This window comes from Artemia franciscana, chromosome 10, assembly GCF_032884065.1.
Source record: "Artemia franciscana chromosome 10, ASM3288406v1, whole genome shotgun sequence".
In the NCBI taxonomy this organism is placed as follows: Eukaryota; Metazoa; Arthropoda; class Branchiopoda; order Anostraca; family Artemiidae; genus Artemia; species Artemia franciscana.
Genome location: NC_088872.1, coordinates 30897963 through 30925876, shown reverse-complemented (window position 1 = coordinate 30925876; position 27914 = coordinate 30897963). Strand labels below are relative to the sequence as shown.

The window sequence follows — 27914 nt, the reverse complement described above, 5'->3', positions numbered from 1 at the left end:
ACTAGCTAATTCCTAATTCGGTTTAAATGCTATCGAAGTCGAAGCGAATAAATTTTGGTGACACGGTGCGGAAAAGACTTAAGTCGTGGCTTGGAGCAAAAAAAAAGAAGTCCAACTTGGTAAAAAATGTCCAAGTTCAAACTAAACGTTACCTCGGGGCAAAAAGGAGCTACGTCAGTGACTTGGTGCAAAACAAGCAAAATAAAAATTTGGTGATTAACGAACTAAGTTCTGACTTAGTGGAAAGACAAGCTAAGTTCCAATTTAGTGTAAAATGTGCTGAGTTTCGACTTGGTGTAAAAACGAGCAAGTACTTCCACGATGGAAAAACAAGCCAAGTCCCAGCTACACATTGGTACGATTCAAAAACAAGATAATGCCAGATTCGGTGCTAAGCAAGATCCAAGCCCAATCTGCAGACAATTGATAATTAGAGAACGAAAACCGACTCGGGGAAAAAACGAGCTAACCTCAAGCTACAGGCTGACTTGGTGCTAAAATGAGATAATCCACAATTCAATACGAAAACGGGCAATGTTGTAAATTCGAGTCAAGTTCTGGAGCGGTACCAAAACAAGTTAAGCTCTGATTCGATACAAAACCAAACTAAAGTTCAGACTCGGTGTAAGTATGGATCAAGCTGTCCAAGCAGTGGAATCTCACTGACGCAGTGCGAAAGCAGATTGAGTCCTGACTTACTAAAAAAAAAAAACGAACTAACTCTAAGCTACGGACTAAGCTAATTCTTAACTATGGACAAACTTCGCACAAAAATGAGCTAGGTGATCTGTTTCAAGAACTATCTAATCTTTGTGTTACAGAGCAAAAGGATAGAGTCATAGCAAAAATTGATCTACATACCAAATTATCACTAATGAAACGTACACTGTTATATATACAAAGAACAATACAAAAAAAAAGAAAAAAAGAAATCTAAAATTTGTCGCAAAAACTGAGCCAGGGTGTAAAATATTTTTACGCCCAAGCTCTTTAGTTAAACTGGTCAAAATCTGTCGTAGTTACTGGTTTCGAGTTGGACTTTTGTATACTCTACTAGTTGAAATTAATTTCCTCAAATCAATTTGTTTTATAGTTCACTTTGTATGGCACAAGAAGTTACCCAGGATTGAAATAAGCTGCAGAAAAAGCAGATAAATTTTAAAGATGTAAAAAACTAAGGAAAAATAAATTGTGTTAAGTTTACGGCTGCAGCGTCGAACGATCAGTAGGTCAAATGTATCATAAGCGAGAAAAACTAGCCTCCTCGAGCATGGTAAGTATCAATCATACTGGCTATTGAAAATTGTTAGAATAAGTAGATTAGTCAAATCCTCGAGGTTTGTATACAACTATTATTGCATAGTAGTTTGTCCGAGGATTGTCCTTTTTGGCCAACCGTCTGGGGCTACACGGAAAACTGGTCGCTCTCGTCTGGGTTGGGAGGATGAATAAATAAAGATTTAAAGGAAATGGGAACTACCTGGGAGGTTGTAAAAAGGGAGGCCTTGAATAGATTAGGTTAGAGGAGGAGCGTGTGTAGCTGTGTTGGCCTCAGGCGGCTTGGTGCTGCGGTGAGTTATTAGTAGTAGTAGTACTATTGCATAAAAGTTATTAAGCGGTCCTTATACTAGCAGTATCATTAACACATATCTATCCAGTTGCTCCCACTTAACGACTTAAGAGTTACTTCGTAAAACTATGACTTGTTGAATTTATGTCCCTATTATTGCTATTAGAGATGAGAGTTTACTCAAGAAACGGATGTTTTAGGCATTGAAGCGTACTTTGTACTCATAATAACGTAAGGTCAATAACATAAATAAAAATAAAGAAAATGACAAAAAGAGAAGGATGAGTCTAATACCAATAAGGAAGGAAAGGATGATATGGTATTACTTTAGCAATCTTACCATGCATGGCATACTTTTCGTTGGCCATTAATGCACTTAAAGCCCAAAATGCATCTTCTTCATTCATATACATTAGTAAAAGCGCAGCAATTTGAGACATACCCTGACAGTAACCAATCTGAAAATAAAAAGAAACGAAACTAAAAATAAATAGACTAATCAACAGCAATGAAAATATTTTATTCAAAGTCAGATATCAGGTGGATTCTTACCCATGACCTGCTGCGCGCTAAACAACATTCCCAGTCAACTAGACCTTGATACTGATGTTAAAGGAACAAGATATTTATTCAGCTTAATAGAGTTGAAACTCCAAAACTATAGCCTCTTAATTGTGGGATTTCTTTTAATAGCAGCAACAAGCGTAAGTAACTACGGAAAAAGAAAGTAAAGTACACACAATGAATTTTTTCGAGTTATAAACAAATCAAAGAATCAATTTGTAATGAGGACACATTATTGCACGGAGGAGATGAGCAGATACTCCCTCCCCAGCCTCCACTCTCATCCCGTATGACCTATAACGCCAATACCACTGCAAAAGCAAAATAAATATTGAATGCATATTACTGAATACTTAAAATGAATATACTTGTCTGGCAAAAAAACAACCTTGTTTAAAATTACGCTTTCTCTTCAACATAAAATGTCTTCGGATTTTCCCCCAGCCCACAAAAAAGTCTCAAAGCTACCCTAGAAACCCACCACATTTAAGACATAAGTAAACCTTGGGCTAGTTGGACTTGGTACGAAGCATTCATTAAAAGACAGAAATAAGAAATACAACAACAATAGACATTTATTCTTGTAGAAACTGGGGAAGGGAAGATCCGCGACTGCCACGTAACTGACTAATATCCTTTTTCAACATCTTTTTACTAAGCAGAGGGCTTCAAATTTGATTATTGTCACCATGCTTTTTCGATAAAGGCATCGTCAATTTTAAACTAATGGACAAACTTTTTCCAAAAATTAAATTTTGAACCCTTTTCTTTTTACTGTGATCGCAAAGAAAGCTTTAATTTTTATTTATAAGAAAAACACTTATACTAATGCAACGATATTTTTTTAGGAGGAGAGCAGCCTACAATTGTATTCTGGTGCGATGGAGCCAAAATAACTTTTTTCTAGGGAACAATCCCTGGGACTTTTCTGTGAAAAACATTAGAAACAAAAACTAACTCTGTTTCGGGTTCCACACAAGTGGAATCTATTTCAGGTAAGTGATTTAATACTATTTAACCTCTTTCTTTCACCACAGAGGATGTTAATTTGTTATTTACCAAAGGAATTGTCTCAAGTACTTTTGTTGATCATAGGCAGCGCAATAGCACTACCTAAGTAAAGAGCGATGTAGGCACAATGTATTATTTTTTGTTTTTTTTTTTCTTTGGTTTTAGACCTGGACACTTAGTATCTTGTATCAAAGGAGTTGCCGTATAAACTTCGAAAAGGACTCTTTCAATTGGAAATTGACAGAGCTAGTGCCCTTTTTAAGATTAAGAGTGATCAGAGGGCGGATAACCCCCCCCCCCAAACCTCCTATTTTCCCACAATGGATCTGATAGAAATTTTGAGATGACCATTTGTTGTCATAAAACTTCGAAAAGAGCTCGTTCAATTGGAAATTGAAAGAGCCAGTGCCCTTTTTAATAGTCGAAAGTGATTGGAGGGCAACTAACCCCTCCTCTCCCGCCCACCATTTCCTGAGACACGTCAAATCAAAATTTTGAAATAACCATTTTATTCAATTAAATTGAAAGGTCTGGAAATTATGTCTTTGAGGATGACAATCCTCCCAAAGCCCTCAGGGTAAGCGTTGGTAAGTTATGCCCTAGGGGCATATAAGGTAGTCTATATATATATGGAAATATAATATATGTGATCGTACAAACTTCGGACAGGACTCATTGGACGCAAGTTCTAATGCCCTTATTAAGATTCAAATTGATTGGAGGTAGATACCCCCACCCCCCGAATCTCGTATTTTCCCAAAATGCATTTAGAAATATTGAGATGGCTACTTGTTGTAGTAGAAACTTCTAAAGAACTCATTAGACTGAAAACTGAAAGGGCTAGTGCCCTTCTCAATAGTCAAAAGTGATTGGAGGGCAACTAACCCCCTCCTACGCACACCATTTCTCCAAACACACAATCAAAATTTTGAGATACTCATTTTCTTCAACGTAACTGAAGGGTCCAGAAATTCTATCTTTGAGGATGACAGACCCCCCCCCAACCCAGAGTCCTCAGGGCAAGGGTTTTGAGTTATGCCCTTGGGGCACATAAGGTTTATACAGAAAGGGTGATCGTATAAACTTCGGAGGGGGCTCTTTGGATTGGTAATGAGAAGTTCTAGTGCCCTTTGTAAGATTGAGAGTAATCGAAGGGTGAATACCCCCCCAAACCTCCTATTTCGCCGAAAAGCACCTGATAGAAATTTTGAACTGTTGATTTGTTGTGGTATAAACTTCCAGAAAGGTTCGTTCGATCGGAAATTGAAAGGGTTAGTGCCCTTTTTATTGGTCAAAAGTGATTGGAGGGCAACAAGCACCCCCACGCCCATCAATTCCTAAAACACAACAAATCAAAATTTTGAGATAGTCATTTTGTTCAGCGTAGTTGAAAGGTCTGGAAATTATGTCTTTGACAACCCCCATACCTTCTCAAGATCAGAACTTAATTTGCACTTTACTGAAGAAAAAATGACTATGGATTATTAGTTTAGTACACATACACTGATATTTATTCCCTACAGTTTTAATATATTTTTTTTTACTCATTAAAGTTAAAAAAGTTAAAACAGTTTAAACGTAATTAAGAGTCAACTTTTAAGAGTCAAAAGTGAATGGAGAGACGTCAGGCCCCGTCCCAAGAATATCATTCCCCAAAACGTATCCAATCGAAATTTTAAGAGAGCGTTTATTCAGAATTGTTAAAAGGTCCAGTATTGGGGATGTCTACCTCCCCAGAGTCCTCAGGAGTTTGGGGAGCCATCGACAGAAATCTGTGGGGCCGCCCTCGAGCGAAATCTCTGGAAAGAAACAAGTCGTCGTCTGCTGGGTACCACGATGAGCCTGGATGCGCTGTGAAAGTGCAAAAAGTGCCAGTAAGCACAAGTACTATAAGTAAGGCAATACGTTCATTATTTAAACATAGTATATGTTATTGAGAAAGGTATGGATGTTTGAACTTTACTTTCCAAGAAGGCGAAGGGTATTCAGATGAGCCTTTCAGAGAATGTTGAGGGGAGTGTTGAACTGAATCAAAACACGTTATGTGTATACGGATTGTCAAAAGGGTACAACACAGTAATAACTGAGTATATTAATTTGAAAAATTCAGGAAATGATAACGGAGATGCTCAAAAAGGCAAAATTTGCATGCTATCAATACTACTACAACTATCACCACTACTACTACAACATTTCTCTATTTATAGTATTAAGGGGGAATTTTAACTAAATCAAAAGACGCTATGTGCATGCACATTGTCAAAATAGTGCATCTCAAGAGTTGATTTGGGCATTAAGTTGAAACTTTCAGATAACACTTAAAGGGGAAGATCATGTCACCAAAAGGCAATATTCTATTCCAACTGCTTGTAGGGCTAAGAGCAATGAGATATATACATACAGGTTATCAAAACACAATGTCATACATTTCAGCAATGTCATAGCAATGGCTAATTGTATAGGGTTGAAACTTCCAGGACTTAATGATCAACTGAACAAAAGACAATAGGTTAATACTACTGCTGCTAGTAGTACTACCGCTATTAAATACTATTATTAGTAATAACAATACTACTACTGTGACTACTATTACAACTATGTCTAAGGATGTGAAAGTACAATTTTCAAGAAATTTTGAGGGGGAAGATGAACTGAATCAGAACAGGCCCTCTGTATGCAGGTTGTCAAAAGGGTGTAACAGCAATGTCTTAGGAACAGTTAGGTGTGTGAAGTTGCAACTAACAGGGCTTGCTGTGAGGGATGTTGAACTAACCAAAAGAAAATATTTGCATTCTAATGCTTCTGCTTTTACTCATACTATTATTACTGTTACTATTATTACTACCTCTATTACTGCTACTGCCCCTAAAGCTTAGGCTACTACAATTAATACTACTACTGCTATTAAAACTAAGGATATTAAGGCAATGAATTTGGGATATATAGAAGCTGTATAGAACCAAATCGAAACACACTATGCCCACACAGGTTGTCAAGTGGACGCATTAGAAATGCTTCAGGAATGGTTGAGGGTATGTATTAAGCTGATACTTTCAGCATCTGTTGAAGGGGATGTTGAAGAAACCAAAGGTGCTATGCCCATGCAGCTACTAATGCTGCAACAACTATTGCTACTGCGCAAGCTAAGGGTATTATGGTGGAGCTATTGAGGAATATTTAGGCGGACGTTGAACTAAATAGAAAAAAAAAGCATGTGGACTTTCAAAAAGGTGACAAAGCAATATCTGACGAACAACTCACATTATTAATTTAAACCTTTAAGGGTAAGTTGTTAGGGATTTTGGACTAGCCAAAAGGCACTACATGTATACTTTCAACACAACCACTACAGTTAATGCAACTAATGACGCTAAAGGTATTAATATGAAACTTTTAGGAGTTTCAATTAAAGGAAAAACTGTAGGCATGCAGGTTTTCAAAAGGACATATAAGCAATATCATCGGCAGCACCACTCTATGATGGCTAGAAATATTATTCAAACTTTTCAAGGAGTTAATTCAATCCGAAATTAAAAGCTCTGGTGCCCTTTTTAAAAGTAACGAGATATTGGACGGCAAGCAGCCCTTCTCTCAAGCCCTGCATTTTCCAATCGCATCCAGTCAAAATTCCGAGACAGCCCTTTTGTTCAGCATAGTAGAACGGTCCAGCAGCTATATCTTTAGGGATATTAGGCATGTCCACTCCCCACAATTATGCAATTGGCCCCTTATGCTTTAAAACTAAATGTTGTTAAATAAAAAAAATACTGTTTGTGTCAAGATTAACAATTGTTGAAGAAGTTTTTCCAACATACATATAGCAGCCCATACTATGGATTCGTATAGAAAAAATTGAAAAGATATAAAAATATTATTGTTTCTAAGAAAAAGGCTGTGTCAATGAAAAAAACGAAAAGAAATTAATTTAAGAAACTTTTTCCACAAACAATTTTTTCAAAGAAAAGTAAAGAGCTCCAATAATCCAGGAATGAGCAAAAATAAAGTCAAATAATCTTTCAAGCGTAGAACTACCACACATCTCTATTAATACATAAACGAAAATCAAAACGAACAGAAATTAAAATAAATAGCCAAGTCAAACTCAAAACGAGCAAAAATTAACATGAGTAGGGTATATAACCCCATACCTTCTTAAGACCAGAACACAATTTGCGCTTTACTGAAAACAAAATACATTTGAAATGTTTTCATTTTTCTTACTTTCATCAATAAAAAAATTGTCAAAACATTTAAGGAATAAATATCAGTATATGCCAGTTAAACTGAGAATCCACGGTCATATGTTTTTTTCTCTGTTGTTGTTTTTGTTTTCAGTAAAGCGCAAACTGTGCTCTGGTTTTGAGTAGGCATGGGAGTTATCAGCCCTACTCTGTTAATTTTTGCTCGTTTTGAATTTGACTTGGCTATATATTTTAATTTCTGTTCGTTTTGAGTTTCATTTATGTATTAATAGTGATATGTGGTATCAAAGTTTTACACTTGGATAATTATTTGGCTTTATTTTTTACTCATTCTTGGCTTAAAGAAGCTCTTTATTTTTCTTTGAAAAACTTGTTCTTAGGAAAATGTTTTTCAAATTAATTTCTTCGTGAAAGATAATTTTTTTTCGTTTAGATTTGATATTGCTCAATATTATAAAAAGGTAAAATGCATGCAAGTTTTCAATGAATTGAGACGGCTTAAAATAAAATGTACATTGGATAATAGTACCTCTGTGTTATACATTGAATAGGCAGCAAGTACATGGAAGAGAGCCTGTTGCTTCGTGTCGTATCTAAGCCGAAACATGATGTGGTCTCGATATGTTCTGACAACATCCAAATCTATCTGTCTTATGTCTGGAGACCATAGCCTTCCTTTTTCTTTCATCTCCTAAGAAATACAATCAATTATTTAGTAAGGCCGTGATTAGGTGAACTGATGGAACTCGAAAATCCCATGTTAAAATCGAAAATTTATATTTAAAAAGTATTCAAGTATTCATTGGCGGAAAATACTGCTTTTAATATCAGGCCGTAGCTTCTTGAAGATGCTACAAAATGTTTGCTAGAATTTAGCTCTATTTTTCCTCTAATGGCTTAGAAATCTTAGAAAATGTCTCGCAGTGTACAGTGTACTCTTTTTCACAAGTGTACTCTATGAAGGATATTGCTTTTAGAACAAAGTCGGTACTATTATGAGCAGAAGACATTAACCTGTAAGATGATTGCAATCATTTTTCGATGCATTTTCCTGTTTTCTAACAGTCCCCTAGAATATTTTCAGCTACCTGAGATTTTTACAAGTCGGTTACCAGAAAGAATCGTTTCAGATCGCCGATAACACTCTTAGAGACCAGATTGACAAGCTGGTATAATTAACCTGCTACTTCCACCAACGAATAAGTGCTATTTGAAGGGTTTTTGACAATCGACGGTCTCTAGAGAATTGAGAGACAGAAGGCTACCCTAACTTCGATTTTGGACCTTGAAGTTTTCAAGTTCACTTAATCACGGCCTTAAAAATAACGTCCAACACTTAGGAAGGGGGATGAGATACATTTTAACTAAATCATTTATAATAACGGTAGTTCTAAGCGAATCCTGTAATTACAAGTATATCAGCTTGATTTATGTGGGAAGCAATTTGCTTAGAAGGATAAGGCTTGCTATTCTAAGAGATATTGTAGATAAAGTTTTTACTTGATTTATCGAGAACCCATCAAACACAACAATGAAAAGACGGAACAAGGATGAATAAAAACAATACAAAATACAGGCAAAGAAATATGAATAAAAAACATTACATAATACTATACATACGGCATAAAAAAGCAATAATCTAGAAAGGGAAGGGGATGTGCTGATCAGATTTCACACTAGATTAAAAGGCGTTATTCATAAACAAGTCTTTTGTCCCCTGGCTCCATATCAGCCGCATTCATACATAAGAACTGAGATTTTCTACGATTTTTCTTTGGTCTGTTATACAATTATTAAGATTTTTTCGTTGCGTAAATTCTCCCCTTTGTTGTCACATTGAATCGTAACATGTCAACAGTCAGAAAAAGGGATAAATGTAACAAAATAGGATAGCCTAATCGGTCTGTCTAAAAAGAACCTCTTTTGGTAAGTCACTTGACAAACGATGTGAGGCGTTTAATCTTGAATAATTTTAATAATAGCCAAATTAATGCATAGCTTGGGTTTATGGTAGTGTTTATCTTTTGCTACAGGAACAAGAAACCTTAAAATTTCTAGAGCTATATGAGGATATATATATATTTTTTACTCATTTCCTGCTGATTTTTCACACATGTCCCTTATTTTTAAACTTGGTGCCCCCTAAGCGTAAAACTACATAACTGCATATGGAAGTCTTTTTCATAAGAAATTGGGTTCCTAGGCTTTCCTAATTTTTTTTAGACATATATGGATGTTTAAGTTTACACTTCACCAATTTAAAGAATCAGTTTCCATATTTAGTGTCCTTGGTACCCTAAAATTCAAGATTGATTTCTTTTTTAGCTGCTGATTTGTATAAGCGATTCTTGACGCATTCATCGGTGAGGGAGAGGTACAAACCCCTTTGTAGAAGCCCACTGCCCCCCTCTTTCTAGGAAAATCCTCTGATTTTTTCCAACGTAAAAACACCCACACAGATTTCCTCACTTCACAGCACAGCCAACCAGTTTTACGACCAAGTTCCTCGTTTTTCTATCAATTAAATATGTCTCTTGTTTCTCAATATAGGTGGTCCTTTAAGCGTTAATAAACCCAACAGTGATTGTAGGAAATGGTGGGATTCAATGTAACACTTTCAGTCAGATATTGAGAGACTACTTTGGGGGATAAAACCCTTTTAAATCAAACCTTTTAAGGTAGACTACGAATTTTTAATTGATTCAAGTTTCATAGTGTGCTCTGAAGGGTGAATGATTACGAAAAGAAAGAAAAAGTGGTTCCGTTTCTAAGTCTATTTCTAAGTGGTTTTGTGCTTCTCAAATTATCTAACTTGAAATTTAATTTCCAGTTTTTCTAGGTTTCTACATTCCAAATGTAACCAAGACTGGCCAACAGAAATGAGTTAGGGATAGTTGTATGTGAAAAGCATAAAGGACTAAAAGTGACTCCTTGAGAGAGACCGGTGGCTTGTGTGAATGACCTGAAAATCCAAACTTTGAACAGAAGCGTTACTTTTATGGGCGTGAAGCCTTTGTTATAGACTTCACGCCAACGATTCACTTACAACCACCAGCTGACCTTGAAACCATCGGAATCTGTGCCATGCGGTTGCTTAAAGCCATGTTGAAAAGGATACCTGAAATAGAAAGTGAAATTCATATCATAGGTGACATGTATGACTGGCTGCTTATCTCAGGAGGACTGCAGTGGGTGTTACGTGGCCGTTGTTCAAAAGCCCATTTCTACACGACGGGCTCAAAAATTGTAAACAGGACAAAGATTGCTGCAAAAAACAAAGAACTAAGGAGATTTCATGAGAGCAATTTGTGAAACATGGGAAGCAATTGGATTTGACAACGAAAGCAGCTTGAGTACAGCGGACACCTTGTGTGCGTGTGGCTGTCTCAAGGATATGAATATAGGATGAAAGCTGACATGTTTAAGTCATAATGTTGATTCGCTCAGTTTTGAGAAACTTCTGTACAGCCCCTATTAGGAAATCAACACCAGAATGGCTCTGCACGTTACCTTTTGCCTTAGAAAAGGCCTTGAAAACTTGACTGTTTGTTCTAACGATAAAAATGTAGTTGTGATACTAGTGGACCAATTCCCTCGCGTCCTTAACATTTTTCCTGGGGAGAATGCTAAGCCTCAACTCCCTGTAAAATTTCCAAAGTATCACGTCCCCATTAATATTTTAGAGAACAAAGAAGTAATGCTGAACTTCATAGCGTCCACTCATTGCATTTCGGAGAGCGACACAATGTGTTGCTTTTTTTTCAAAGGAAATCAAACATTCTTTGCGGCCGATAAGAAGAGCAGCCTCCAAGCTTAGGACCTTGACATTGTGGCTGCTACTTGGATGGAAGCAACCTTAAAATAATTCCCATACATCAGTGATGCAGAAGTATTAGTAACTTTCCCTACGAGTATTGTTCAGGTTCGAATATGGAATACAACCAGCTGGATGATTACAGCGGGTAATAGAATGCAACCACCGCCACGGACTATGCTCTATTACAGCAAAATTTAGGAATGCAGCACCTTCTCCCCCCTCATTCGTTCAACGTTCAAGGAGTTCTACACTCGGGATAGGCGATCAACAAAAGGAGTCCTAATACCAAAGATGGAAGCGAATATAAGAGGCACGGAAACAAAATGTTTCATACTGGTGAGTGCCTTGTCAATACGAACTCACTAAATGCAACAACTTCGTGCAAGAATTCCCAATCCTGAGCTTGAAAAGAATCCTGAGCTGAAGCTCAAGCTATCAAAAAATTGTCTTAGGTTCACGACGAATGAGGAACGACCTGATTACCTGATAACAATTGAAATGAAAACTCGGTAAATTTCTATCTGGTTATGGCTCTATACATACTATGTTAATTCCAGATATTACAGTTTGTTTAAAGGCCAATCATTCTTATTTCTTCTTTTTTTGAAAATTTGGTTAAAATGATATAGAGAATCAGTAGATTCTATGAGCCTCCCCCCGAAAAAAAATGACAAAAAGGCTCGAGATGCTCTTGCCTATAATGAAAACGTTTTTCTATTATTTTAGGTGGATTACTTTCTAAATTAAACATCCCCAATAACTTTTTTATGATTGTGATTATTGTTCCTTATTTAAAATAATATGAAAAAAACTTCGTTTTCTTAAAGAGTTAAAGAGGCTGCGTCCCAAAGTCGAACCTCAAAACGTACAGGAGAGTCTATGAAAGGAGATGCGTCCCAAAGTCGAACCTTAAAACGTACAGGAGAGTCTATAAAAGGAGAGTCTTTTTGTTGTCCAAAAAGAGAACAAAAACAGAACAAAAAATCTGTACAAAAGAGTCTATAAAAGCGGGGGGTTTGGGGGGCGGCAGCCCCCCAACTGCCTCTCCCAATTCCTGTACGTTTTAAGGTTCGACTTTGGGACGCAGCCTCTTTAACTCTTTAAGAAAACGAAGTTTTTTTCATATTATTTCTGTACGTTTTTCTACAATCCATGGTGGATGTAATTTAATAATAATTTTCCATGTTTATTTTCTCGCTTTCTGTATCAATAAATTCAAACTGACAAAATTATCTAATTTTGATAATTTTAATAGTTTAGCAGATTAATTAAAAATTTAGCAGCTAGTGGTTTTTACCCACCCGCCTCGGTTTATGGGCCAAGCGCGCTTCCGCTGCGCCAAGCTGCTGTTATGCTTGTTATCAAACAAGTTATTACAATAGAAAATTTCACCAACGGCTTCAATTAGGAAATCAATTTAAATGGTTCTTTTAACTTGCTTCCATCAAGCCTTACCCCCGCTTCAGTATAAATTCTTGTGAACATTCCAGTATGTAATTCTGATCACATGTTTCCATGTTTATTTTCTCCCTTTCTGTATCAATAAATTCAAACTGACAAAATTACCTAATTTTACAAATTTTAAAAAGTTAGCAGCTAGCGGTTTCGATCCACCGACCTCTGGGTTATGGGCCCAGCACGCTTCCGCTGCGCCAAGCTGCTGTTAGTGTAAGAATTTTTCAAACAAGTGATGTTATTACAAGAGAAAATTTTACCTTCAATGGGGAAATGGGTTTTTCTAAGCTAGAAAATCGGGGGGTTAAGATTTTCCGACGAAACTTTCCAGGAAAATTACTCGGAGAATTCCGCGTCGAATGAGTCTTCGTACACCCGGATCCGATGTCGGCTGTGACCTGTAGGCGTCGAGGAAAAAAAAGGAGAACATGAACAATAAGTGGCTATGCGTGGTTTCTGGAAAACAGGGAAGGAGTTATCGGATCGAGCTGAAATTTCGCGGATAAGCTCCTGGGCCCTAGGGGACCTTAACTTGTGAATTTCAGCCCGATCGGACAACGTTAAAGGGGGGCTGGGGTTGACCGGTCGAAACTTTCGGCCAGATTTTCCCCATGAAGGAAAAGTCGGAGGGGGATGAAATTTGGCAGGTTTCTTAGTTGGAGCTCGGGCTACGAAATGCATCCCTCCCCATCCCTCTGCGACCACTGGAACCGAAGATCGCTTAACATTGTCGTGGTTCGCCTCTTTAAAGAGGCACGAGTGTGCCTCCTTGATTTTACATACTACTTGGCCAACAGTCTCCAAAATAGGTTTTTAAAACATTAAGATATGCTCTGCAGTCATGGGAGCCTACTGCCAACTGTTTAACCTTTTCCTTCTGAAGATTTTTGAAAAAAAAAGTCGGATTCGCAGCTTTGACATCAGTCTCTGAGTAGTCATAATGATTTTTATTCAAGTAGATTGTTGAGCATCGGTATCTCCATCATTCCTTGCGATAGTTAGAATAAGCTCATAGTATTATAAATACAAAAGCATAAAGAAGACTTCAGGGAACTTTGAAACTATTCATAGCGTTTTGAGATGTTAGTATATTCCTCATATGTGTACAGACCTAAGAACTGTTTCACGGAGACTCTCTTTGAACTTGGGAGGTTTTAGACATATTCTGTTTATAGGCCTCATCACTATCTTGTAAAAATTTTAAACACTATTGACTAAAACTCTTCCAATTAGTATCGAAACTTCTAACATGAAGTGTTCAACAAAATTACATCTAAGACTACTAATGTCTATAGTGTTTTCCAAAACCCGTACCACACCAGCAAAGGTGAAAGTTACAGTCAAATTACATATTATAAGGTCCGCCATGACATTTTTGGAAAAAACATTTTTAACTTTTCATATTGGAAATCTACTATCAACTGCGTGCGAATCAAAATTTCATCTTCTTACTTATAAGTTTTAGGAATTTCGTTACATGATAGAACTTTGTAATTTGGCTCATTGCTGACTGAGCCCAAGTGAAGAAATAACCTGATTGAAAGATTAAAGTCAGTAGATACAAACAAAACCTAGTTCTACATAAGCATTATTCCTGAGTCACACCACAGTAGCTACCTGTCTATTTGTTTTCAACGTTTGCCAATTAATGCTATGTTTTATACTTTTTGCCAGATTTACCTTTCAGATAGAAAAGCCAATTTTCCGGATCAAATCCCTGGGTATCCTTGTATTTACACGCAAACCGGTACACAAACACACACACACACACACATTAAAGTCAGTAGATACTCAGTAGACCTACTCATAGCATATTCCTGAGTCACACCACAGCAGCTACCTGTATATATATATATATATATATATATATATATATATATATATATATATATATATATATATATATATATATATATATTTATGATTGTTGATGGCTCGTACCAAGGCTGCAATATGAGCTTTAAAGTTCATTTTTTATAATTCCATGCAGACTATATTCCTGTTAATTTGGAGACCTACAGGAAAGAGCAAGGTGAAAAATTTTTATCTATCAGTGAGAAACAAAAAATAGAAAGCAAGATCACTTTTGGAGGATGACAAAGAGCAAAAGAAAAGGTCCCACATGCAAAAAAAAGTGAAAAAGAAATGTAACATGTCTAAAGGAGCAATCGTCTGTCTGATATGACAAAAATCTTTAGTTTAATGTAACAAAATTCGTATTTATTCATTGCTTTTAAGATTTTCTATTCTACGCCCCAACTGTTTTACAAAAAAAATTCTGTATGAAGGAGAGACATGGATATTCTTCTTAGAATCAGCATCGTAAAAATCAAAGTAGTTTACGTGGAATATTCCACACTGCTAAAAAAAAAATGTTTAGAAATGTCACATCCCAAGAATATCTCATTTTAGCAAACAAATACAATGTTGACACAATAGGGAAAATCTTTTCAAGACAGTGGAAATCAATTCTGTGAATATTTCGGCCCTATGTCCAAGGGCCGTCTTCAGCCCAATACGAGAAAGAGAGAGAAAAAAATATGTGTATATAAGTAAGCTTACATTAAAATGCGAGAATTAAAACTAATAATGTTTATTTTAGAAAACTTTTGAAAATCGTTGAAGTAAGGATGCTAGGGCTGTTTTAAAATTTTTTTTTAAAGAAAACATTATTAGTTTTAATTCCCGCATTTTTAATGTAAGCTTATTTATATACAAACATTTTTTTGTTCTCTCCCTCTTTCTCGTATTGAGCTGAAAACGGCCCTTGGACATAGGGCCGAAACATTCACAGAATTGATTTCCACTGTCTTGAAAAGATGTTCTCTATTGTTTCAACTTTGTATTTGTTTGTTATGGAAAGGCAGTATGGTCTTCGTCGCTATTTTTATCTCATTTTAGCTTCATGCACATCTAAGTTTAGATCTTTGACATCTTTAGTACCAGTTAGGTCTTAATAATAACCTTAGTATTCCAAATTAGAAGGGTAATATACAGGTAATAACTTTTGATTAGGGAGGAAATGAAGTCTTAGAGAAAAAAAAACATAAATGAAAAGTGACATAGAGAGCAAAATAAAAAACGAATTTAAGATATATGCCGTAATTTCTAACAAGAGCACCCCTTATCTCAGTCAAACAGAATAAAATTACAAACCCTTCGAGGATTATTACCGTCCTACACGTCCTGCAAAGTGTATAATTTTCTAAAAGAAAGCTTAACCATACCTCATACTTTCCAGGTTGTTCCTTCTTTGTTTTTTCTAACTCGAGAAACTTGGCCCAAATGATCCCTCTGAATTTCTCAGGGATTCCTTTATACACTCTCTCCCTTAGCTTTTCAGACTTAGGGTAAAACTTATTCCAAGAGTTTATCATGGCTAACCATTTCTTATCCCTCTTCATCTCTTTCTCAACTGCCTTCTTGTCCAACTCCCTTGCAGGCACCGCGGATGACTCTTCATTTCTAAAAGTAATTCCAAATTTTGATTTAAAATAGCATTTTTAATTGAGGGAAAACTTAAAAACTGTACGTGCTTTTTACACATTCGAAAGACAATACATAAAACGCAACATCACAAAAAAAACAAAACACATTTGTAGAAGATGAACGACAAGGGCTAGTCTTTTGAGAATTATGGCGAAGAAGTTAGAGCTAGGCATTACAGGGTTTAATTCTCAAGAATTTAGCCACCATTTCTTAGTTTTCCCTTAAGACAGTATAGCTCAGTATTAAAAAAAAAAGTGAAATAAGATGTTTCTTCTAGATTCTTTCTTATTAAAAAAAAAAACAACAAAAAACAATAAAACTTGTCTAAAATGAGGTTAATTGTGAAGCAGATCAGAGCTCTTATTTTCGTAGATCATCGGTCTATAGCTCAGGAATTGTAAAAATCTGGATTTTGCTCAACTGTTGTTGTATCATTTGGAAGTTTTATTCGACCCAGTCAATATGGGGTTGGAAGCCACTAAAGTGGCTTACATCGGGACGTACATCAGAAAGAATTATTGAATAAAGATGCTAGGTGGGAAGTAAGAGCTTACTGCAGGAAGGCCAAGTTTCAAATGGGTTTTAGATTATTTTGTTGGATAAAGATGCGTCATCCATTTTAGTTTCACTCGCTCCTCCATTGACTAGATAACGGTCCAATAGAAAATTGCAAAGCTGTTTCATATGATGCTTGAACTACTGCTGGGTTTCGTCCCGAAGCACCTAAGTCAAATTTTACCCTTTTTTTCTTCAAGGCAGCCTAATGTCGTTTGAAAAATCTAAATCCTTTTCTAATATGTTGGCAATACTTTTTAGTGATATTTAAGTTTTGAGGATTTCATAGGTTGTGCATTACACAACGGCAGCATTACACTCTTGTGTGTTTAATGCAATTGCTTACAAGTTAGCAATAGTCAAATAAATTTTAAAAGTTCTTAAAAACATTTTCATTTTTTTAATGACTTTAGGATCTAGAAGAAAAATGCAATTAAAATTTTACAATGAACGATATTGAAAAAAAAAAAAAAAAAAAAATCATGCTAAAACCGTAAATGCTTGGAGAATATATTTTCACAAGCTAACCTATCAATGAGAGGCTAAAGAGGCTGTTAATCCAAAACAATAAGGGGTTGTCAAAAGTGTTGGCAACGATTTTCGCATCAAACCCTGCACTAATTAGCAACGAACCTAACCAACTATTCAAATAAAAGTGGCAAAATGATTGTAATGAATTGACTATCAACATCAGTTATTTTCTTTAGGACTATAAGGAAAATTTACTCTTACTGGCAGGGGATGGCTCGGTCTTGTGCCCTTTGATGCATAATTGCAGCAGGACCAGGCGTTTTTTTCTGCCCCATCTTCATCCGAGATTCAGATGTTACGTAGGGATTTGTTTAACCCTAAGCTCCCCAGTAGACCCTAGTCTTAATTGTTCTTCCAAATGGATTGAAAGTAACATGAGAAGAGTACTGTATAACAGATGAATTACCAAGATACGTGTAGGCCTCAACTTGTATCATAGCAAAACTGAACTTTTCCAGACAAATCCTTCAATTTCAAACCCAGTTCACTATCGACCCCCCAAAAATCCAAAGCCCCCATTCCCCGGATCACAACTCACTAGGAACTACAAAACCATCACCCTGTTCCACCTATCGTTTATTCTTTCTGGTCTGATAAAAGTTCAAATAATTAGACTAATTTCAATGAGTCTACTAGTAGGTCCTTTTGTGTCACAATGAGTAAATTCCGGGAAGACATAATGCATTTCGAGCCGCCTGACGCAGAAACCGTCTTAGAAATTTTATCAACATATAGAAAACTTATAGGTTTTAATAACTACGAAGTATCTCTGCTAATAATCTCCTTCAGAAAGTATATTGCACCCAGACAATATTGCTCCTAAACACACATTCTGAATTGGAACAGGCATTGTTTCTCAAGATTTCAAGGGGTTTCGATGGTGGCAATTTCGATGGTGTACTTGCTGTCTGCTTTATCCGTGTAGTAATGCTATAACCTATAACAATATTCAACAAAGCGAAAATTAAATTCCTGGAGCCTGAATTTCAAACCAAAGAAAGAGGAAACCCCATCGACTCGCATCTTCTAACATCCTTCAGGAGCTCAACCTTTGTACCAAAGTGAAACAAATGAGTTTAGGAACCTAAATTCGATTTAAGGTGCCACAAGGACCCTCTCCAGATTTTGAGGATTTTTTGGGACTTCGGGAGTTTTGAGGTTTAAACCATACCAACCGAAAGTCATTGGACATTTCAAACTATACAAGGCTAACAGGCCAACACTTCTGCTAAAAAAAAAAGTTGAAGATAAGATGGGTGTCCCACTATGGTCCTCCAGTAAAAATTCTTATATGACTCTGATCCAAACAGGCTGCAACATGCCTACCCCTGCATCAAGTGTTATAAAAGCTTTATACGATTCCATATCAAACAGAAAGCAGCGTGACTAGATAAGACATGGAGTAATATACCAACATTTCTACTAGAACTCCTTAAGGGATGGGGAAGACTTTGGATGGCCCTTGGGCCAATTTTACGCCTCCACTAATACAGACTTCTGCAATCCCCTTAAAAAAAGAAACAACATTCTTATGAATGTTGTTTAGAATGTTGTTCAATTTTGTTTAGAAACAAAATTGGTAAAAGAGGGGAGAGAGGATGGTCCGCGGTCCTATTTTTCGCCTCCGATCATACTGATAGAAAGTCTTTCCATAGTTAAGCTAAGACTCATTCATAAATAATTAAGCAGAACAAGAGCTAAGAGCTCATATGGCACTTGTGACGAGGCGAGAAGAGCTAAGAGCCAAGAGATCATATGGTATGAGCTCTAAAAAATTCTATGAATCAATAGATTGATTTAAAAAGGAAAATAAGAGGCTTAATGCCGGTCAGGATTTAAAATAAGAGCTCTGAGTCACGATGTCTTTCTAAATATCAAAATTCATTAAGATCCGATCACCCACTCGGAAGTCACGAATACCTCATTTTTTCTAATTTTTCCTCCCCCTTTAGCCCCCCAGATGGTCGAATCTGGAAAAACAACTTTATCAAGTCAAATTGTGCAGCTCCCTGACACGCCTATCAATTTTCACCGTCCTAGCACGTCCAGAAGCACCAAACTCGCCAAATCACTGAACCACTCCCCCTAACTCCTCCAAAGAGAGCGAATCCAGTACGATTCTGTCAATCACGTATCAAGGACATTTGTTTATTCTATCCACCAAGCTTCATCCCGATTCCTCCACTCCAAGTGTTTTTCCAAGATTTCCACCTCCAACTCCTCCCCCCCCCAATGTCAAAAGACCTGGTCGGGATTGAAACAAGAGCTCTGAGACATTAATTCCTTCTAAAAATCAAATTTCATTAAGATTCGATCATCTATTCGTAAGATAAAAATACCCCAATTTTCACGTTTTCCAAGAATTCTGGTTTCCCCCTCCAACTCCCCCCAATGTCACAGGATCTGGTCGGAATTTAAAATTAGAACTTTAAAGCACAAGATCCTTCTAAATATCAAATTTCATTAAGATCTGGTCACCCTTTCGTAAGTTACAAATACCTCAATTTTCAAAATTACCCACCCCCCTCCCAATTCCACCAAAGAGAGCAGATCCGGTCCGGTTATGTCAGTCACGTATCTTAGACAGTTTTCTATTCTTCCCATCCAGTTTCATCCTGATCTCACCGCTTTAAGTATTTTCTAAGATTTCCGGTCCCCCCAACTGCCCCCCCCCCAATTACGCTTGATCCGGTTGAGATAAATAATAGATCTGAGTTACGAGGTCCTTCTAAATATGAAGCTTCATGAAGATCCGATCACTCCTTCGTAAGTTAAAAATACGTAATTTTTTCTTATTTTTCAGAACTAACCCCCCCCCCCCCCAATAGAGCGAATCCGTTCCAATAATGTAAATCACGTATGTAAGACTTCTACTTATTTTTTCCACCAAGTTTCATCCCGATCTCTCCAATCTAAGCGTTTTCCATGCTTTTAGGCTCCCCCACCCCAAACTTCCCCCAATGTCACCAGATCCGGTCAGGATTTAAAATAAGAGCTTTGAGACACGATATCCTTCTAAATATCAAATTTTATTGAGATCCGATCACCCATTCGTAAGTTAAAAATACCTCATTTTTTCTAATTTTTCAGAATTAACCCCTCCCCCAATTACCCCAAAGAGAGCGGATCCGTTCCGGTTATGTCAATCATGTATCTAGGACTTGTGCTTATTTTTCCCACCAAGTTTCATCCCGATCTCTCCACTCTAAGTGTTTTCCAAGTTTTAGGTTTCTCCCTCCCAAATCCCCCCAATGTCACCAGATCCAGTCGGGATTTAAAATAAGAGCTCTGAGACACGATATCCTTCTAAATATCAAATTTCATTAAGATCCGATCACCAGTTCGTAAGTTAAAAATACCTCATTTTTTCAAATTTTTCAGAAATAACCCCCCCCCCCCAAACTACCCCAAAGAGAGCGGATCCGTTCCGTTTATGTCAATCATGTATCTAGGACTTGTGTTTATTTTTCCCACCAAGTTTCATCCCGATCCCTCCACTCTAAGTGTTTTCCAAGTTTTAGGTTTCCCCCTCCCAAATCCCCCCAATGTCACCAGATCCGGTCGGGATTTAAAATAAGAGCTCTAAGACACGATATCCTTCTACACATCAAATTTCATTGAGATCCGATCACCCATTCGTAAGTTAAACATACCTCATTTTTTCTATTTTTTCAGAATTACCCCCCCCCAACTACCCCAGAGAGAGAGAGCGGATCCGTTCCGATTATGTCAATCATGTATCTGGGACTTGTGCCTATTTTTCCCATCAAGTTTCATCCCGATCCCTCCACTCTAAGTGTTTTCCAAGATTTTAGGGTCCCCCCTCCAATTCCCCCCAATGTCATCAGATACAGTTGGGATTTAAAATAAGAGCTCTAAGACACAATATCATTCCAAACATCAAATTTCATTAAGATCCCATCACCCGCTCATAAGTTAAAAATCCTTCATTTTTTCTATTTTATCCGAATTAACCGACGCCCACTCCCCCCCCCCCCAGATGGTCAAATCGGGAAAAAGACTATTTCTAATTTAATCTGGTCCAGTCCCTGATACGCTTGCCAAATTTCATCGTCCTAGCTTACCTGGAAGTGCCTAAAGTACCAAAACCGGGACAGACAGACAGACCGACAGAATTTGCGATTGCTATATGTCACTTGGTTAATACCAAGTGCCATAAAAATTAATACATGGCGCTAATCCCCACAAAGGGCTCATAGTATGCAAAGGACGGGAAAGACACGTGATTTTTAAATAAAACTTAGAGGATAAAATGTGAAAGACGATAATATTATTCAACAAAATCTAAACAAGCTCAATTTAATCCTGGAAAAAAAACAATGATAAGAAAAAAAAGTAAGAGAAGCCAAACATTTTTAACAGTTTCTTTTTAAAGAGGCCGAACAAGTGACACATTCGAACTAAATCAAGCGTCGTGTATTATACAATTTGGCACGAAATTTTAGGATTGAAATCCGACCTTACAGATGGTTAAAAGGAATCTGATCATGATTAATGTCAGGAATACTATAATTAATTTGAACGGCGGCAAAAGACGGTGAATACCAAGGGGGCTAAGGAGACAAGTTTCAGAGAATATAAAGTGATTTAAGACCAATTAATGGTACATCTATCGAACGATAAGTATCCGCTTGAGCTTTCTTTTTATTATTAAAAATCTTATAATGGCGTTCTATAAGAAAACAAATAGTTGACATCTATATTATTTGAGATTAAACAAATATTAGACTGGATTAAAAAGAAGACTTCTCAAAACTGACCTAGTTAATCGATTGCATACTTCACTTAGCTTGTAAGAAGGGCTGGATAAACAAAAAGCTTTCCAGATTTTACGAAAGCAAATGAAAGCAGAATTTTAACTAAAATGGATCATTTCTGCCAGATTTTAACACTCGATCAATTTTTAAGTCTACCTGACGGAGACCCCGTTTTTGAGAGCTTTGAAACAAACGGCATATGTAGGGGCTTTGTTTTCCTAGAATGTTCAACCGAACATTCGGCAACTGGATGACTCATTTTTTTTCGCATAGAAAGTAGTTTTACTGATTAGATATTGAGATTCATTCTAATGGTTTCATTCTAGAAGAACAGCATCCGTGAGCTCAATAGATAGTTTCCAGAACACGTATTTCTACTGTCAAATTTAACGGGGTATTCTAGTTGAGAGCTCTATTTTAAAGAAAATAAGTTCCCTTGATAGTTACAGCTCTAAACATGGACCTAACTTGGAGATTAACCCAAATGGAGGGTGATATTTACTTGATATAATCGAGTGTCCGTAACACCTAGCTAATCACGTGAGGCCAATAGTAGCTGAAGCTCAAGTCACTTTTTACTTAAAGTACTTTTTAAGTCAGAGTCCAGTCGGTTTTCGATTTTCACAGGAGAAGTACACCCTATTTTGACTTACAGCTTGAAAATCAAGTTTAAATATTCAGAAAAAGTTTTTTTTCCTATGAGGAGGGAGGGGGGGTAAAGGACATAATTTTGTATTTAAATGAAAGGATGAACAAATTTTTCCGACGTTATAAAAAAGTATGTACAGTGTTTCTTTGGCCAATCGTTAGACAGACTTTTTGGCTAATTAATTAATGAAGCATAAATTACCTCTGAAGATGAATGAATTTAATTAAAGCAATACCTAAGGAAATACACAAACAGCAGAAAACCCAAAGGGACTGGCATACTTACTGAACAAATCCAAATCGATCAACTGCTTTAATGATTTTCACCTCAGGATCTTCCCAGGGATCAACATGACTATCGCCTTTCTCTCTTCCCAAGTCATATTTTTCAACTATTTGTTTTCTCTCCTCAATAGCAGCGAGAACTGCACTTTCATCCATATTTGTCATCAAGTCCTTGAGAAAAAAATAAGAAAAAGTGCTGAATTGTGCTTTATAGGAGTATTGATAAGAACTGTTAAACTCATTCTTAGTGGGGAAGGAGGATCGTATCGAACCACTGGTCCTAGAAAATCGGTAAAGAGCTCATTGGAACAGAAATCAAAAGTCAAAGTGCCTTTTAAAGAGACACAAAAAATTGTTCAACAGGAAAGTGAAGTTTTCTGCCATTTTGTGTCACTAAATTATGATTTTACCCCAAGGAGGACCAATTTCCAATCGATTGAAAATTCTGAGATCGTCAATGGATTTAAAAGTATCATGAATTATAGGGATTCCCAATTGTAGAGGAAGTAATGTCGTATGGTGGCACACTTGTACCTGAAACGTCAAGTATTCTACACAAGATAAATGTTTAATATGAACATTTTGGTAGTTAATCTCTCTTCACTTAGACCAAGCCTGTATAACGCTGCTGAAGGGTAATATATCTTTTCTTACTGCAGAAAAATCTTACTGACATCTATTTTAAAGCTTCATTTAAATAAACTGATTTGCTTCATAAAATTATACAGAATAACGTGTAAGTGCGAATCAACTATTGCGAAGGAGAGGCGGTGGATAATTTTGTAAGTGGGAGGGAAGATAGGATGCTTCAAACAGCGCATTTTAATACATAAATATCCTAATTCTCATTTAACCTTCAGGTTAAAATTAAAAAAAAAAATTAAACTGAAAATAAGGAGCGATATTAAAACTTAAAACGAACAGAAATTATTCTGTATATGAAAGGGCTGTCCCCTCGTCAGCGCCTCACTCTTTACGCTACAGTTTGACTCTTTGTCACAACTCTACTTTTTAAAGCAATAATAACTTTAGCGTAAAGAGTGAGGCGTTGAGAGGAGTGCAGCCCCTTTAATATACGGAATAATTCCCGTCCGTTTTAAATTTCAATGTCACTACTTCCTTTCAGTTGAAAATTATTTTTTTAAAATTTAATTTTTGAAAGTTTTTCAACTAATACAGGATTGAATTTGGCTCATCTTACATGAAAAACTAAAATAAGATTTACATATTAATTTTGACAGATTTATTCTGTATATGAACGGTTACCCCTTCTCAATACCTTGCTCTTTACGCTAAAGCTGTTAGCACTTAAAAAAAAACTTTCTATTCTAATTAACCCCCCCCCGTGTTTCAGTAGACGCTCTTAACAAATTGGGACAAACAGTCAAACTTTAGCGTAAAGAACAAGGTGTCGAGGAGGAGGCAACCCTTCATATATGGAATAATTATCAATTCGTTTTTCAAATAATGCCGGTAAATCTGGCTCACCCTCTATGAAATATACCCCTCTCCCTCACGGAAAGCTCCTCCGTGGAAATTCCATCCAACGTAAAGTACACCCCCCTCCGTCAAATTCCCTCCAGACAGTTCCATCCTCGCTGAGAATCACCTGTAAAATTGCCTGCGACGATTCGGCCTAAAAAAATTTTTCATTTGAATAAGACTTCAATCTCTAATCGGTTTCTCGATCACTCCAGAAATGCCCCCTCCCTTGGAAATTATTTCCCGGAAATCAAAATACGCAGAAAAAAGCCCCTGGATAATTCCCCCGAAACAACTTCATATGAAAAATTTGCCAAAGAGAAGGCAAGACAATTAAAAAGAATTTAGTATAGTAATAATGTCAAATACCCCCAGTGTAACATTTCCCCTGGAATTCCCCCCCCCCATAAAAAAATTCCTTCCCCAAGGAAGATTCTCCATATAGAAATATTTCGGTCAAGACCTCCGCTTGACCGTCCCCAGTGCAGAATAAAACTGACAAAAATATAAAAAACCAAACATTAAAAAAAAAAAAACTAAAATAGGATGATCCTTTCTTAGTAACGGTGAAAGGGTAACCCTTTCACCGTTACTAAGACACCTTTCAGACAGTTCATGGTAACGAACTGTAGTAAGGAGCGACCCGGCTCAATAGTAACCGAAACTCTAAAAAATAGAATTTTGATACCAATAATTACATCAAAAGAATCGCATTTTAATGATGATTTTAAATATATAAGTTTCATCAAGTTTAGTCTTACCTATCAAAAGTTACGAGCCTGAGAAAATTTGCCATATTTTAGAAAATAGGGGGAAACACCCCCTAAAAGTCATAGAATGTTAATCACACCATCAGATTCAGCGTATCAGAGAACCCTGTCGTGGAAGTTTCAAGCTCCTATCTATAAAAATGTGGAATTTGAATTTTTTGCCAGAAGGCAGATCACGGATGTGTGTTTATTTGTTTATTGTTTTTTTTCCCAGGGGTGATCGTATCGACCCAGAGGTCCTAGAATGTTGCGAGAGGGCTCATTCTAACGGAAATGAAAAGTTCTAGTGCCCTTTTTAAGTGACCAAAAAATTGGAGGGCACATAGGCCCCCTCCCACGCTAATTATTTTCCCAAAGTCAACGGATCAAAATTCTGAGATAGCCATTTTATTCACCGTAGTTGAAAAACCTTATAACTATGTCCTGGGGACGACTTACTCCCCCATAATCCCCATGGGAGGGGCTACAAGTTAAAAACTTTGACCAGTGCTTACATACAGTAATGGTAATTGGGAAGTGTACAGGCGTTTTCAGGGGGATTTTTTTTTATTTCCATCGAGGAATTTGTCATGGGGGAAGAAAATTTCCATGAAGGCGGCGCAGGGCTTTCTAGCATTATAAAAAAATGAAAAAATGAATATGAAAAAGTTTTTCAACTGGAAGTAAGGAGCAGCATTAAAACTTAAAACGAACAGAAATTATTACACATATGAGGGGCTCACCTCCTCCTAATACCTCGCTCTTTACGCTAAAGTATTTTTAATGATTTCAACTATTTATTCTACGGCTTTTGTGGTTCAGAGGTCATTCTTAATGAATTAGGACAAAATTTAAGCTTTAGTGTAAAGAGCGAGGTACTGACGAGGGGATGAACCCCCTCATATATGTAATAAAAACTTGAGAATACAAAAGTTCGTTACGTAAGCAAATTTATAAGTTACGTATATCTTTTATTAATAAAACATTCGTAAAAAATTGAAAGTTCTAGTTGCCTTTTTAAGTGACCAAAAAATCGGAGGGCAACTAGGCTTCCTCCCCCGCTCTTTTTTTTCTCAAAAACCGTTCGACCAAAACTATGAGAAAGCCATTTAGCCAAAAAAGAGTGCAAAATTCGTTTTAATTATTCCGCTGCGGAGAGCCAAAATCAAAACATGCATTGATTCAAAAACGTTCAGAAATTAAATAAAAAAACAAGTTTTTTTTTAACTGAAAGTAAATAGCAACATTAAAAATTCAAACGAACAGAAATTTCTTCGTATATGAAAGGGGCTGCTTCCTCATCAACGCCCCGCTCATTACACTAAAGTTTTTTTACTGTTTTAAAAAGAAGAGTTGAGAGAAAGAGTAAACTTTAGCGTAAAGAGTGGGGCGCTGATGAGGAAGCAGCCCCTTTCATATACGAAGAAATTTCTGTTCGTTTTAAGTTTTAATGTCGCTCCTTACTTTCAGTTAAAAAAACTTGTTTTTTTTATTTAATCTTAGCAACGGCGAAAGTTAATCACTTGCAGTTTATTGTCCTCGTTTTCTTCCTTTCTTCGCGATTTTATGTTTTATCATGATTAGCCAGTGCTGTCTCTCAAATTATTTATCGTATAGAAATCCACCCCAAGCACCCCCCCCCCCAAAAAAAAGGTTGCATACTTCCCAATAACAAATACTATGCGTAAACAATGGGAGAATTTCATAACTTAGAGGCCTCTCCCCACGGACTGTGAGGGGTCATTTTACACCTAAAGACATACTTATTTGATCTTTCAACTATACTGAACAAAATGGCTATCCTAAAATTGTGATCAGATAATTTTGGGGAAAAAATGGGCGTGGGAGGAGGCCCAGTTCCCCTTCAAACTTTTTGGTATCTTAAAAACGGCACTAGAACTTTTAATTTCCGTTCGAATACACTATCTTCCGATCTTCTAGGGTCATTATTTCGATATAATCACCCCTGGGAAAGAATAAATAAACACGCACCTGTGATCTGTTTTCTGGCAAAAATAGCAAAATTCTACATTTTTGCAGATAGGAGCTTGAAACTTCTACAGAAGGGTTCTCTGGTACACTGAATCTGATGGTGAGATTTTCATTAAGATACCTTTAATTTTAAGGGGTGTTTCCCTCCTATTTCTAAAATCAGGCAAATATTCTCAGGCTCGTAACTCAACATTAAACTCGATGAATCTTATATATTTGGAATCAGCATGATAAGCGCATTCTTTTGATGTATCTATTCATAATAAGATTCTGTTTTTTAGAGTTTCGGTTACTATTGAGCTGAATCCTTACTTTCAGTTTGTGGTATTTCCAGGAATATTGTTCGTCTATGCATTTGTCATTGGTGCTAAGGAGGGAGCGGGGTAATAGCACCCCTCCCATTGAGATAATCTTTACTGTGAAGCATTAAATATTATATACTCCCCCCGACACAAAAGAGGAAAAGATGAGGCGGGATGTAATGAGCCTTGCCGGGAGATTGCTTGGGGAGGGGCCAAAAACTACCAGGAGTTTTATTTTCAGCTATTTTAAATGGTAATATTTCTCTTTTCTTGTTTATACACAATTTTGCAACAAAAAGTAAGGAGCAGCATTAAAGCTTAAACCGAACATAAATTTTTCCATGTATTAAGGGGACTGCCCCTCCTCAGACCCTCACTTGCTACACTAAAGCTAGACTTTCTGTCAAAATTCTTGATGAACGACTGCTGAAATACAAGTGCCATTGAACTGGAACAGGAATCTTTTTTTTAAAGCCCTACAAAA

The 27914-nt window shown here is 36.7% G+C and overlaps 1 protein-coding gene across 1 annotated transcript in view; it reads right to left on the bottom strand.

Moving 5' to 3' along the window:
- The window catches only part of LOC136032455 (USP6 N-terminal-like protein), a 52546-nt gene that overhangs the window by 13065 nt on the left and 11567 nt on the right, over window positions 1–27914 (bottom strand). The window contains exons 3-6 of the mRNA XM_065712766.1: window positions 22907–23076; window positions 15847–16084; window positions 7877–8038; window positions 1864–2028 (exon numbers count right to left, since the gene is read on the bottom strand). Of these exons, the coding sequence (XP_065568838.1) occupies window positions 1864–2028; window positions 7877–8038; window positions 15847–16084; window positions 22907–23070 (729 nt within the window). The 5' untranslated portion in view covers window positions 23071–23076. The remainder of the gene's footprint in view (window positions 1–1863; window positions 2029–7876; window positions 8039–15846; window positions 16085–22906; window positions 23077–27914) is intronic.